Source organism: Danio rerio, chromosome 16 (genome assembly GCF_049306965.1).
Source record: "Danio rerio strain Tuebingen ecotype United States chromosome 16, GRCz12tu, whole genome shotgun sequence".
Lineage (NCBI taxonomy): Eukaryota > Metazoa > Chordata > Actinopteri > Cypriniformes > Danionidae > Danio > Danio rerio.
In genome coordinates, this window is record NC_133191.1 from 54,760,477 (window position 1) to 54,774,337 (window position 13,861).

General features: G+C 32.6%; 1 protein-coding gene and 1 long non-coding RNA gene across 13 annotated transcripts in view; one reads left to right on the forward strand and one right to left on the reverse strand.

Moving 5' to 3' along the window:
- The window catches only part of vsig10l (V-set and immunoglobulin domain containing 10 like), a 31,330-nt gene extending 18,508 nt beyond the window's left edge, over positions 1 to 12,822 (reverse strand). For 3 of the 12 annotated variants that reach the window (XR_012392567.1, XR_012392571.1, XM_009292690.3), the window contains exon 1: positions 1,743 to 5,306. Coding sequence is in view for 4 of the 12 variants with exons in the window: in XM_009292690.3 (XP_009290965.1) it covers positions 1,743 to 2,139 (397 nt within the window). In the remaining 8 variants the exon portion in view is untranslated. Of the gene's footprint in view, positions 1 to 1,742; positions 5,307 to 12,347 lie in introns of those variants that run through there. The other 9 variants (XR_012392569.1, XM_073926770.1, XR_012392568.1 and 6 more) reach the window with 9 other exon arrangements.
- On the forward strand, positions 5,864 to 9,351 carry LOC137487988 (uncharacterized). The gene is made up of 5 exons (XR_011006860.2): positions 5,864 to 5,963; positions 6,514 to 6,702; positions 6,902 to 7,059; positions 7,573 to 7,668; positions 8,410 to 9,351. It is a non-coding gene; the product is annotated as an uncharacterized lncRNA (long non-coding RNA).
- Positions 12,823 to 13,861: the final 1,039 nt, after the last annotated feature.

Consider the following 13,861-nt stretch of genomic DNA (forward strand, 5'->3'; position numbering starts at 1 on the left):
TTAAATATTTACCCAATAAATACATTTAAATGAAATAAATCCTATAAAAATAAAATATTACGTTATATTAAAAATTTAATTAAGAAATTTGAATTAACACTTTTTTGCAGAATATTTACCCACTAAATAAATGTAAATAAAATAATTTCTTATAAAAAAAGTGTAGTCATATTAAAATAAAGTAAAAATAATTTAATAAAGTTTTATTTAAAAAAAACTTATTGGTTGAAAAATTAAATAGTTTTAAATTAATATTTACCCCATAAATAAATAAAAATCATAATAAAATAAAATGTTTTTATACAAAAATATTAATTGTTTTTTTTTATTGATTTAAGCTATTTTTTTTTCAGAACATTTACCCAATAAATAAATGAAAAAAAATAAATCATATTAATATAAAATAAAATGTTATTATATATATAAAATAATTCATTATAAAATTACAAATATTAAATTACATTGTAAATATACAAAAATTCATTATTTTGCAGAATATTTACTCAATAAATAAATAATAAAATAGAACTTATTAAAATAAAATGAAATAACATTAAATGTAATTATTTTTTAAAATGTTTTAAATTAAGTTTTTAATTATTGAGATTTTTGTTTTTAATTAAATGGTTTAAGAATATTTAAACAACAAATAAATTCAAATAAAATAAATCCTATTAAAATAAAATGTTATTTTATATAAAAAAATCATTCCTTGTTTTAAAACTTAATTAATACATTTTATAAACACTTTTTTGCAGAATACTTACCCACTATATAAATAAAAATGAAATAAAGCTAAAATTAAATTAAATTAAATAACATCAAATGTAATAATTTACTGGTTGAAAATTAAATTGACACTTTTTTTTGCAAAATATTTACCAATAAATACACGAAAATCAAAAATATCTAAGTAAAAATCAAATAAATATAATTAAAATATATAAAAATGTGTTAACTGTTATTAACTGTATATATATATATATATATATATATATATATATATATATATATATATATATATATATATATATATATATATATATAGACTGTATATTGAAAACTGTACTAGAAAACTAAACTATATTTTCAAACCAGTACAATACAATGCAATACTAGGTTTTGTTAATTGCTCAAATTGGAGGATAATATTTAATTTAATTTAATTATAGCACATACAGTAAAATAAAAAAGTTGGTTTGAAAGTATTTTTTAAATTTAGCACAATATTTACTCAATTCACAAAAAAATACATTAAAATAAAATCAATCCAGCTAAAATAAAACAAATCTACTGAAAGTACAGCCATAAATTGAAAACCAATTCAGTACTGGGTTTAATATTTGGCTAAGTAAAATATTTACAATTATTCATTTATTTTCCTTCGGCTTAGTCCCTTTATTAATCAGGAGTCACCACAGCGGAATGAACCGCCAACTAATCCAGCCAATCGGCCAATTTAGTTTATTCAATCCACCTAGTGCATGTCTTTGGACTGTGGGGGAAACCGAAGCACCCGGAGTAAACCCACGCCAACACAAGGAGAACATGCAAACTCCACACAGAAATGCCAACTGACCCAGCCGAGACTTGAACCAACCATCTTGATGTTAAGCGACAGTGCTAACAACTGAGGCACCATGTCGCCCCATATTTACTATCAAAAAAGTTAAATATCATCATTAATTAACCAAAATTGTTGTCTATTGCTAATTACAACCATCAATATTCCCCATACTCACCATAAATAAAGAGGTCAAATGTAGCGCTGACCTTTGCCTCCCCGATTTTATTCATTTCAACAGTATATGTGCCGTTATAAATCATCGACACATTTCTGAAGGTGAGAGATCCATCCTGTTCTGCTTTTAAAACACCTGAAGCAGCATCTGGAAGTGAACTTTCACCAACGGTCCATTTAGCAACCAGAAGTTTTCCCAAAAACCACATCACCTCCGGCTGAGACGCACCAGCGTGGGACACAGCAAGAGTCACATTTGTGCCCACAAGTGCTTGAATTGATACTCGACCCATAGGTGAAAGGGTCAGAAAACACAGATGACCTGTAAACATGGGGGAAATAACTTCCATATTTATTTTAACTATTAATATTTTACAGTATTTCTCTATATATTTCATTCATTCATTTTCTTTCGGTTTAGTTCCTGTCAGGATCCAGCCCTTATAGCCCTGTCACTCCTGTCTGTGTTTAATGTCTCTTTGTTTGTTTTGTTTATAAGCACATGGTTGTCTCTTTTGTTGTGTTGGCCATGTGCTCCCCTTGTCCTGCCTCCTTGTTTTCCTATGCCTCGCGCCCTTGTTTAGTCCTTGTTTGTCTAATTATGTTCACCTGTTCCTCGAGCTCTCTACTCCCTTTATATTGAGTTCATTTTCTACTTGTCCTTGCTGGTTCGTCATACTATCTAGAGGTTGATAGAGGTTTTTTCATATAGTCTAGTTTTGTTTCTTTTTTCTAGTCCTAGTCTAGTATAAGTCTTTTTGATCTTTATCTTGAAATAATTAGTGATGGTGAAATAAAGCTTTTTGAACCAGTGAAGCGCTCGACCCAATTGTATCGGAAAAAATTTCGTTACTCGAAGCTTTCTAAATCAGAGCTCGATGAGGACCTCTTCTGGTTAAAGTGTGGGAAAGCATTGTGTTGCCATAATGTCAAATGTTCACAACTGACCAACTCATTCATGTAGTAATACAACAACAGCAATATAAACAAATTACTCAATTACTGTAGTTTTTACACATAAGCAGGGCCAGACGGATTCTGCGGACGTTTTTTGCTATTTCTGTGGAGAATTTTGGTAAAAATCTGTGGATTTCTGCGGAATTATTTTGGGAGTATCCAGCGGTGTATCATAACTAAAACCTTAATATATTAAATAAAAAGAAATAAATTACTGAATAAAAACTGAATAAATTCATATTTACACATTTACTCAAGTAAATAAATAGAATTAATAATGGGCTAAAAATCTCCAGAAATCTGCGGAATTCTGCGGAAAATCTGCGGAATTCTGCGTCCGCAGATTCCGTGTGGGCCTACACACATGATATATTACATTACACCACCGATGACTGTCGTAACATCCAAGGTATTCAAAAGTTTATCATATTACAACTAGTCCTGTTCCAAGCGGGGATCGAACCAGCAATTCCTGCATGGGAGGTGAATGCTCTAGGACAGTGATTCTCAACTGGTGGGTCGCGGGAACGTTTTCAGTGGGACGCGGAGTGTGTTTAAAAACAACAACAACAAAAGTTACATTTTTTACTTATTTTGCTTATACCGGACTTTTATTTTGAAATGCGTGCGAAACAACCCTACCGTTTGACATGTGAAATATCATTTAATTATTGCAACAAATATGTCAAGCGCAAGTAGGACCCCAAATATATAAAGTATGGATATATATATTGACGACAAAAAAGACTTAAAGCCTCAGTGTCATATGTAGTGAGGTGCTCTCATAAGAGAGCATGAAACCTTTATTAAATTAAGCTAATTTACCTAAATTAAAACAACATTTAGAAACCAGAAAACGTGTATTTTTAACAGTTTAAACTTAACAGTATTTGTTGTTTTTACTTTGTAATATTTCTATAATTTGATCCATTTTGTTAAATGACAGCAATAAAATATTGTTTATTTATAAGTCTTGGTGAATTTCTTATGATTTATCTGTCACTACTTGTTTATGTCAACAAATAAATACAAATTAAGTATAATTCCTAAAATTGTATTATAGTTCCAAAAAATTCTCGCGGCTTGATGACCATGTAAAAATGTGGGTCCCATGGCCAAACCAGTTGAGAACCCCTGCTCTAGGAGGAGGCTATGTGAGTGATGTGTTTAGGCGGTACTCGCCAGCTGGTCTCTGTTAAACACTATACTACGATATGCAGTGGTTTTCTTTAAAGATAGTTGTAAAAAAATACGCTAATACACTTAAGTATGGTTCAAAACCTTTTTACTATAAATTAGTATTGTATTTTAGTTAAATAATGGTGTGTGAGACAGGTGCAGTGCTTTGAAACAGTAGAAATGTATGTAATCGACGCCTAATCTCTCGCTATACACTTTACTAACCCATGAGGGTGTTTAAACCTTTGAATCAAAATTTGAAGCAGTCACATAGGTATAGGCGAAAACGAAGCTTCGGACGTCACTGATCACGTGATGATGGCAAAACGAATCAAGCTCCTATACACTGCTTCACTGCGAGATGTATCGTTTTTTTGATACATGCTTCGAAGCCTCTGCGCACAACGTCACATCACAAAAATTAACTTATCCTTTGATTTGGTTTATTTTTTTTTCTTCTTTCAGCAAGGTTGCTGTCAATTTCTATTTTATTTCTGTTTGCACCTCAAGACTAATTTCAAGTTTTCATTTTGCCATTTTTGTGATCCATATGCCGAGTTCAGACTGCATGATTTTCAAAGTAATCATGTCACAGATGTTTTCACATTGCTATCTGGGCTAGAGTTTTGTCGCTGCTTCACTGTAAAAACGCCAACTTTCAAAAAGTCCTCTGAACAAAGATTAATAAGTTAACTGAATTTAAATATTTTCATTTGAAATGCTGACATATAATAGTTAGTTTGTTCAACAAATATGGTGCTTCAATGTGAAAAACTTAAAATATTTCGTTGAACTAATACAAAATTCTTAGTTTTGCGTTGATGCGTGCCCTTCTTGTTGGCGCATGCGCCTTATAAGCTTCTGGCGCATGCGCAATTTACTTCCATAGCTCACTGCAGGGGGTACCTGTCACGTGCGCGCGACAAAACGAACCATCTTTCTTTCTGCGGAGCTACGTGTCAATCGTTTTCATAATCGATTGTATATAATTGTATACATGTTTTTGTGCGATGTGCTACCCATCTGACTGCCCGATCTATTTTACCAGTGTATTAATGATGTGAGAGACCGTGATAGAGCGGTTAAGAGTAGTGGTGGGCAAAGCGAGGCTTCGTGAAACACTAAAACAGTCGAAGCAAATGTGTCGAAGCTTCGAAACGTTTCGAAACCTCACTCTACAGTGACATTTAGTGGTCATTTTTTATATATATTGCACTGAAACAGCTTCAGCAAAGAACGATTGAACAAATTGAGGGATTAAACCCCACTTTGTGAAAGTGGAATCCTTCAAGTAACATAGTACAGTGGTTAAGGTGTCAGACATCCATACAGGAGTAGTAGGTTTCGAAGCCAGTCAGTAGCAGTTGTTTTAAAATGCTTTAATACCAGTTGGTAATGCTTTGCTCTTGTATCGTTTTGTTTCAACATTGGTCTGATATCCGAATAAACAATTTGTGAATAAATATGTCTTGTTTTTGTCTTAAAACAGGGTTGTTGCTAGATCAAAAACGGTGGCCTGAAGTTATCAAGAATTATTTATATTATTCATTAAATTTCCCATTTATTGTATTTTATTAATATCTACCCAAACCCTAAACCCAACCATACTGTAAAAATATTTATTATTGTTTTACAGTGTTACAAAAATGATGCTAAATTGATGGCGTAACTGTAGCTGTATCCTATTTAGGCTACACAAAACAGAAACATGATTAAAATACATAAAACCATGATTTCGAAGTCGGGATTCGAACCCAAAACATCATGCTAAGCATAGAATTAATAAGTAAACCCACAGTGCTCTAAGCCATTTGAGACAGAGATAATTTGGAGACCTTGGCAGTCAAATTAGGATTCACCAGGTCTCGAAACGTTTCTAAGCTGATCGATGCTTTGAATCGCTTTAGTCACGTGACTAGGTGTTTCGAAACACTTTAGTCACGTGACTTGGGAGCTTCGGATCATGCTTCGGTGCAGTGATTCGAAACACTTGCGCTTCGGGATCTCGACACTGTGTCAAAACATCAGTTTCACGTCAGCCATCCCTAGTTAAGAGCAGGCCAACGACGTTTCTGCTAAATCATAGGTATGTATGTCTTTTTTTGTTGTCATCTAACGTTATATTATTTGATATGTTGGCTTTGATGTGCGCGTGTATCCTAATACGGAACTATTTGTTATAATTTAGCCGTGAGTTACTTGTTTCGTGCACTTGGTTTTGGCTATTTACATCAATAAAAGTTTAGAGTGAATGTATTTGAAACAAATAGCGATTTCAATCGAGTCATTTGCTTTAATAACTCACGATTAATACAATGAGTATCATATAACATACCAGATCAGGTATCCAAGTCAAATATAACATTATGTCCTGTTTATCTAGATTGCTGTCAGCATTGCGCACATCATAACCTTTTTTCCCTTCGAACCAGAGCCAGTGGAACAAACGGTGACGTGTTTAACTGTGTAATTTGTGTGAAAATCGTGTGATTTTCATGTAATTAATTGCTTGATTTGTTAGCTCGACTAAATGTCTATCATATTCAGACCAACTTGCTTTAACAGTCAGCTAGCTTTTATTTACATAAAAAATATAAAGGGCTAAATATATATTTTTCTTTCTTTTTGCTCAAAAGGACTGAAATATTGACAATGACATAATTCAATGCAAGATTTCCTTGAGGAGGTGAGACTTGTTATCATCAGTGAAATTTGACGGTCATTCACCAGCAGATGCAAGAAACCTTTTCTCTTTGCCCAAAAGAAGTTGTTGAGATTTAGCCAGGAAGAAATTAGAGAGAGATAACCTGGACTTTAAGGAAGAGGTAAGTCACTATATTGCAATTGCTTTGGTTTCATTCAAGGTAGTAATGATAATGCTAAAAATAACAAACAACATTATTATTATAGGTAATTCAAAATACATCTGTATTCAGCATTTGAACATTTAAATATTTACATTTACATATATATATATATATTATGTGTAAAAATTAATATGTATGTTTTTTTTGTATATTGTAGATCTGCACAGAGTTTTCTCAGATCTGTAATGTAGATCTCCTGAGACAGTTAATCGAGTGACTTGATAAATATACAGCACCTCTCCTGAAACTCTACAGAAAAGAAGGGATTCAATGGGTCCAGAGATGGATACAACTTTAAACAAGATGGATGAGCAGGTACTCATTAAGATTTTTTTTTTTCTTATACACCCGTCTGATGTTTTTAACATGTGCAACATATTTTGTCCTGTCAAGAATTTCATGCTCAGGTAATACAGTCTAATAAAACGTAATTGCAACAATTTAATTGTCCAGCCCTTTTGCATTAATTTTAATTGTGTCAAGTTGTGTTTTGATTGTGAGATGGAAGTAAGATAAATAACAGATGTTTCACTTGTTTTGAGTGACCATTTCAAATGAATACATTCAAAGAGGAAAATAGAAAATAATAGCTGTAGTTTTTAACTCAAAGTAATTGTCACATGAAACTAAACATTTTTCTAAATTTGCCAACACAACCATTATCAAATTCCATTGTATGGAAACCACAAAATTCTTTTTTAAAAATAAAGCCATGTGTTTTTTCAACAGCATGAATAAAATACTATGCTCATTTAAATGTACTAAGTACATTTTTACTTACAAAACAATAAGATTGTAAAACACCCTTTGTAAATGACTTTCCTTTAGGTCACTGATATTGTCACTGATCGAGAAAGAGCAGCTCTTGAGGGATTGCCAATTTTTCTTCGTAAAAATTCTGCTTGCTTTCTCAAGATATGTCTGGTAAGTTACCCATTTTCATACCCTATTCTACATTTATTAGTCTGCTTGGTAACACTTTTAATAGCTGCACGCTATAAATAATTTATTTAGTATTAGCGAATAGTTAATTTATTTTCTGTTAAGCATAACTCTACATGAAGTGCTCAATGATTGTATTTTTTTTAACTTTAATGATTCATTTGTATTACTAATTTAAGTATTGCATTATTTACAAACCAGTTATTTAAGAATAGTTGGTGTTTTTAAGATCATTCAGAATGCTTAAGTACACGATTAATAAACTATTCAAATTAACATTTAAATATCCTAATATTAAGGTATGTAATAATAGTTACTTTGTATGTTAGTATATGCTTTATGAGCTTAACTTCATCCAGTTGTGACCTAATCTAAAGTGAGGACTATTTATGCTTTATAAATCCCTTATGAATGACAATTAAAGGCTCAGTTATATTCTAAACAGGACAATAAACAACTTTCACAATTGAAACTGTATCAAATAAAAGTAAATCTTTGCAATTTTATGTAAAATAAAAGTTTAAAAAATTGCTAAATATTAAAAAGTTGTCAATATATTGTTCAATTATTATATATTATAGACTATTCAAAGTGTTACTGTTTGTATGTACAGTACGAAAGTATTACATGTTTTTATTTTCTTTGCATAATAGTAATAACATTAATAAGTAGTAATTAATATTACACATCAATTAATTTTCCCATTACTTAATCTCCTATAAGGACACGGACCCTGAAGACCACAGCACCAGAGATTAAAGGATTGGAATCTTCACTGTGGTGGAAGATGATAATGGCACTTCTGCATCCCTGCAATATGTGATGAACCTCGCTAAAATCTTGGAGGAGGCCATAGTACTTCAGGATATCACACATCTGCCTGCAGCCTTCGCTTACTTGTTCAGCCTCTTGTATAGACTGAATATGGAACACCCAAAAGAACTCAAATATACTTTTTAAGTGATTCAGCATGTTTTATGGAGGTTGGTGGCACATGATCTGCGAGAGTTCAGTTCATTCATTCATTCATTTTCTTTTCGGCTTAGTCCCTTTATTAATCTGGGGTCGCCACAGCGCAATGAACTTGTTTTACGCAGCGTATGCCCTTCCGGCTGCAACCCATCTCTGGAAAACATCCATACACACTCATTCACACATACACTACGGACAATTTTAGCCTACCCAATTCACCTGTGCCACACGTCTTTGGACTGTGGGGGAAACCGGAGAACCCAAAGGAAACCCACGTGAACGCAGGGAGAACATTCAAACTCCACACAGTAACGGCAACTGACCCGTGACCACTTCCTAATGTGCCACTGTTTCAATGTTTTGAGGTCTGTTTTTGGACTTTATGTACTTTGTTGACAAAAGTGCAGTACACTTTAAAGACTGTATGAATGGAGTGCAGGGTTTACTCTGATTAGATGATTGTATATTCACCTGGTTTGAGTGTTTAGACACACTAATAGCTTGGTTTTAGTAAGGTTGCCAGTTATTTTATGTTGAGGCAGTGTACAATCTTTTCAAATCTGGAAACATTCAGTACTAGTTGTGTACAAACTAGCCCAATGCTGAACACGGCTAATGTCAAATGCTGATTTTGTATGCAAATGTTTTGGATTGTGATTTGAACACAGTTAAAAATAAAAAAAGTGAATTGACTATTCTTGTGTATTTAATTTGAATCCTAAAAATTAATAGTAAATGCATAATGAATCAGTTTGTTTTATTTTGTTCAGTAAACAAAAAAAATCTTGTTGGGTAAACATAATCATTTTTGTTCAGTAAACAAAAGATCTTGTTGAATAAACGTGAAAATTTTTGTTCAGCAAACAAAAGATCTTGTTGAGTAAACATGATAATATTTGTTCAGCAAACAAAAATATCCTGTTGGTTGAACATGATATTTTTTGTTCAGCAAACAAAAATATCCTGTTGGTTGAACATGATATTTTTTGTTAAGCAAACAAAAATATCCTGTTGGTTGAACATGATATTTTTTGTTCAGCAAACAAAAATGTCTTGTTGGGTTAACATGATATTTTTTGTTTAGCAAACAAAAATGTCTTGTTGAATGAACATGATATTTTTTGTTCAGCAAACAAAAATATCCTGTTGGTTGAACATGATATTTTTTGTTCAGCAAACAAAAATATCTTGTTGGGTGAACATGATACTTTTTGTTCAGAGAACTAAAGAATTCAACAAAATATTTTGAGTTCACTGGTCTTCAAACCCTGTTTGTTGAGTTAACTCAAAAAGCTATGTGTGATAGGTTGCCTAATTATTTTAAGTTTACTCAACTTTTTTTTTTTACAGTGTTTGTTTACACTGCAAGATGGATCGGCGACAGGGACTTTCACATTGCATGACTTTACTATAGGAAGAATTGCCGACAACTTCGTCCAAACTACGTCTCACAGCCAAAACACGTCGTATATCTTTTGTTATCAACTACATAATGAGAAAAAAGCCTTTAATGGGGTAGAAAATTTACATATTTGCTCACCTGGGTTTAAAGGGAATTAGCCATTTCTCCTCAACGTTGATAATAAACTAATTTCTTTCTGTATGAAACGTCAAACAGAAACGGTTGCTGCTGAGTCCTGTCAAACCTCGACTAGTTTTTCCTCCATTTCGTAGGTCCAAATAAACCTAAAAAGAGCGCTTTTAACTTCTCCCCAGCCTCCTGCTGGCCTGCTGGCCAGGATTCACACACAAGTGAATGCCGCTCTCTCATTGGCTGTTGGCGATCGCTGATAATATTTTCAGTCAAAACTCAAGTCATTCACACTTATACACTACAGCCAATTTAATTAAATTCCCCTATAGCGCATGTCTTTGGACTGTGGGGAAAACCGGAGCACCCAGAGGAAACCCACGCGAACACGGGAAGAACATGCGAACTCCATAAATAAATACCAACTGTCCAGCCGGGGCTTGAACCAGCAACCTTCTTGATGTGAGGTGACTGAGCCACCGTGTCGCCCCCTATATATATTTATATTTCTCCTTATATTTACTTATATTTTAACACTTATTTTAGCTTTGTGAGTGGTTGTAGATAATATTTATAATATACTATATTCGCGAGATGGATTTAATCATAGAAAGGTAAGCGGCCACTTAGGGCCCCAGGAAGGAGACCCACAATAAAAGTCTATAATTTACATTTAACATCATTTTCTATCTTATTTTGTAGGATACAGGTCTAACAAATACAATTTTTTTTGTATTTCAAAACTGAATTGTGCAAATGTGTCCCCCCAACCCCAATCATGAATCAGTCCAGCTGTCAAATCAGACGAACATTTTGTTAAACCAAATAGTTTGTTCATTATTTTAAGTTGTGAATTCATTTTAAGCAAACAAATCTTTTAAAATGTAGAGATTGTGTTCAGATAAAAATGTAGAAAGCAAGACTATGTGATATAAGAAAAAGACAGCTAAATAAATAAATAAATACAAATACGAAGTGTGCCTATTACTGTAGGACTTCCAAGTCCAGTGGCTCGAATTGCTTAGAGCCCCTAAATCACTAAAATCTGCTCCTGACTATATTATAATGTACTGTACTGTACTGTTTTGGCCATTTGAAACAGATAGCACGCTTCTTCATTAAACATTATGAAATCAAAAACTCACAATCGTATGTTTTTATGTTACTTTAATTACGTTAATCAGCTTTTAACTTTGTTTTTCAAGTTATATAAATTTTAACTTGTAGCTTTAAGTCAGTTTAATGGATGTAAATTGAAATTAATTTGATTCAATCAATTAGCAACACATTGTTTACAGTAAACAGAATGATTAACGATTGCAGGATGACATAAATACACATACAATTACATTTAAATATTTTAATATGAAATATGTGTGTGTGTGTGTGTGTGTTTTTTCAAAAAGAAAATGTTGGAAACTAGTACTCAAATAATAAATAAATAAAGAAAATAATAAATCTATAATAAAATATAAATATATATATATTTTATTAAATATAATACATATATAATAAAATAAAAAATAAGGAAAAACACTTTATTTTAAGGTGTTCTTGTTACACATTCCATCTACTTACTATAGTAATTACAATTAATTATGCATAATTACATGCAACTAACCCTAGACGTAACCAATCCTGAGCCAGTACAGCAAGTACATGTAATTAATTAACATTACTATTAGTTAGTAGTAAAATAAAGTCACACTATAACAGAGTTACACTAAAATAAAGTGTAAACAAATTTTGTAAGCTGTTTCTACATCTTAAATTAAAGTCAATGACATTATTAAATATAATAATATATAATAATAATAATACTTTTTTCTCTCTAAATATACCTGGCGAAATTTGATAGGACACATTTTAGTTGAATGTATTATGTAAATCATTATGTCATATATCGACCCATATTATATATGTAGACAAATAATTACAGGTTTATTGTATTTCACTTATACCTGTATATATCGGCCTATATTATTATATTATCGAATATTATTAATATCGAATATTGTTAATATAATATTATCGAACAATTTAAGACAATAATGTTTCCCTTAGAAATACTTACATAAATATAGATTACACGTGTATTACTTTTACGTTTTTGTACCGCATTTGTCGACAGAAATGGTGAGATTTGATTTTCACTTACCTGTAATGAAGAACAAAACACAAATCAAAGTCAACAGCGTCAGCATGTCTACAAACTCAAATGTTATAAACAGTACACAGTTCTGTCTGTCTGTCTGTCTGTCAGAGTTTTAGTTTTGACGATGAAGTAATTTTCCACAGGTGAACGAACACGAAGCCACTCCATCACATCTTTGAGAAACATTCCCAAACTCCTCCGAACAGGTGAGATTTACCTGAAGTAAACATCCCATTATTACATCAGACGAACGACTTACATCTATTATCTTCCTGTATACTTAAATTTATACTTTTTATGTCAAGTTTGTTGTCCTAAAAAGACGGTTGGATCTGTTTCGCAGTTTATTTAGCAGATATTAGCATAAAACGGAATGTAGAGGTGGGCGGGGCTTAGCGTTCTTCATTTAAAGAGACAGTTAACGCAGTGCTTTGTCATTATTTACTTGGTTATTTTAGCACAGCTTGTCACTTATCTCTTCAGTTGAACATAAGAAATTGATGTTCACGAAATTGTTAGTGAGTGACAGCCTCCGTATTCATGTTAATTTCTCCATAAAAAAATTAGTAAATATATCATCTTGATTATTTGGTATCTGAGGTGGCTTATATGAAAGGCAAATGCCTCTAGATTACACTTATTTCACCAAAATAAAATCTGATCATGTCTTGATTTTTAATTATTTCATTAGGACAGTAAGGTCTGACTTTGCTTAGACAAAATTCTTGTCACTGAATAATGTCCAGTACAGAATATAAAGTCATGCTGCAGTGGAAACAGAATGAATATTGTGACTCCCATCATGAGCTTGGAGGACTGCATCCATACATCTCTGCACTGACTTGAATCACTTATTAATAAAGTCATCTGGAATGGCAAAGAAAGCGTTCCTGCATGATTTCAAGAGTTCATCGAGATTCTTTAGATTCATCTTCAATGCCTCCTCCTTCATCTTACCCCAGAGATGCTCAATAATGTTCATGTCTGGTGAGTGGGCTGGCCAATCCTGAAGCAAATTGACCTTCTATGCTTTCAGGAACTTTGATGTGGAGGCTGAAGTATGAGAAGGAGCGCTATCCTGCTGGAGAATCTGCCCTCTCCTGTGGTTTGTAATGTAATGGGCAGCACAAGTGTCTAGATACCTCAGGCTATTGATGTTGCCATCCACTCTGCAGATCTCTTGCACGCCCCCATACTGAATGCAACCCCAAACCATGATTTTTCTTTTACCAAACTTGACTGATTTCTATGAGAATATTGGGTCCATGCGGGTTCCAGTAGGTTTTTAGCAGTATTTGTGATGATTGGGATGCAACCCAACAGATGATTGATCAGAAAAATCGACAAGACTTTTGTCAGGTAGTGTACATAAACCGAATGCAATTTAAAACCATATTACTTAAACATATATTGCTTAATATTTGAAACCCTTTTGTTTTTAAACCACACACATACATTACTTCATTACACAGAACACAAAATCGGTCAAAAATGAACCACACTTCATGATATGCATA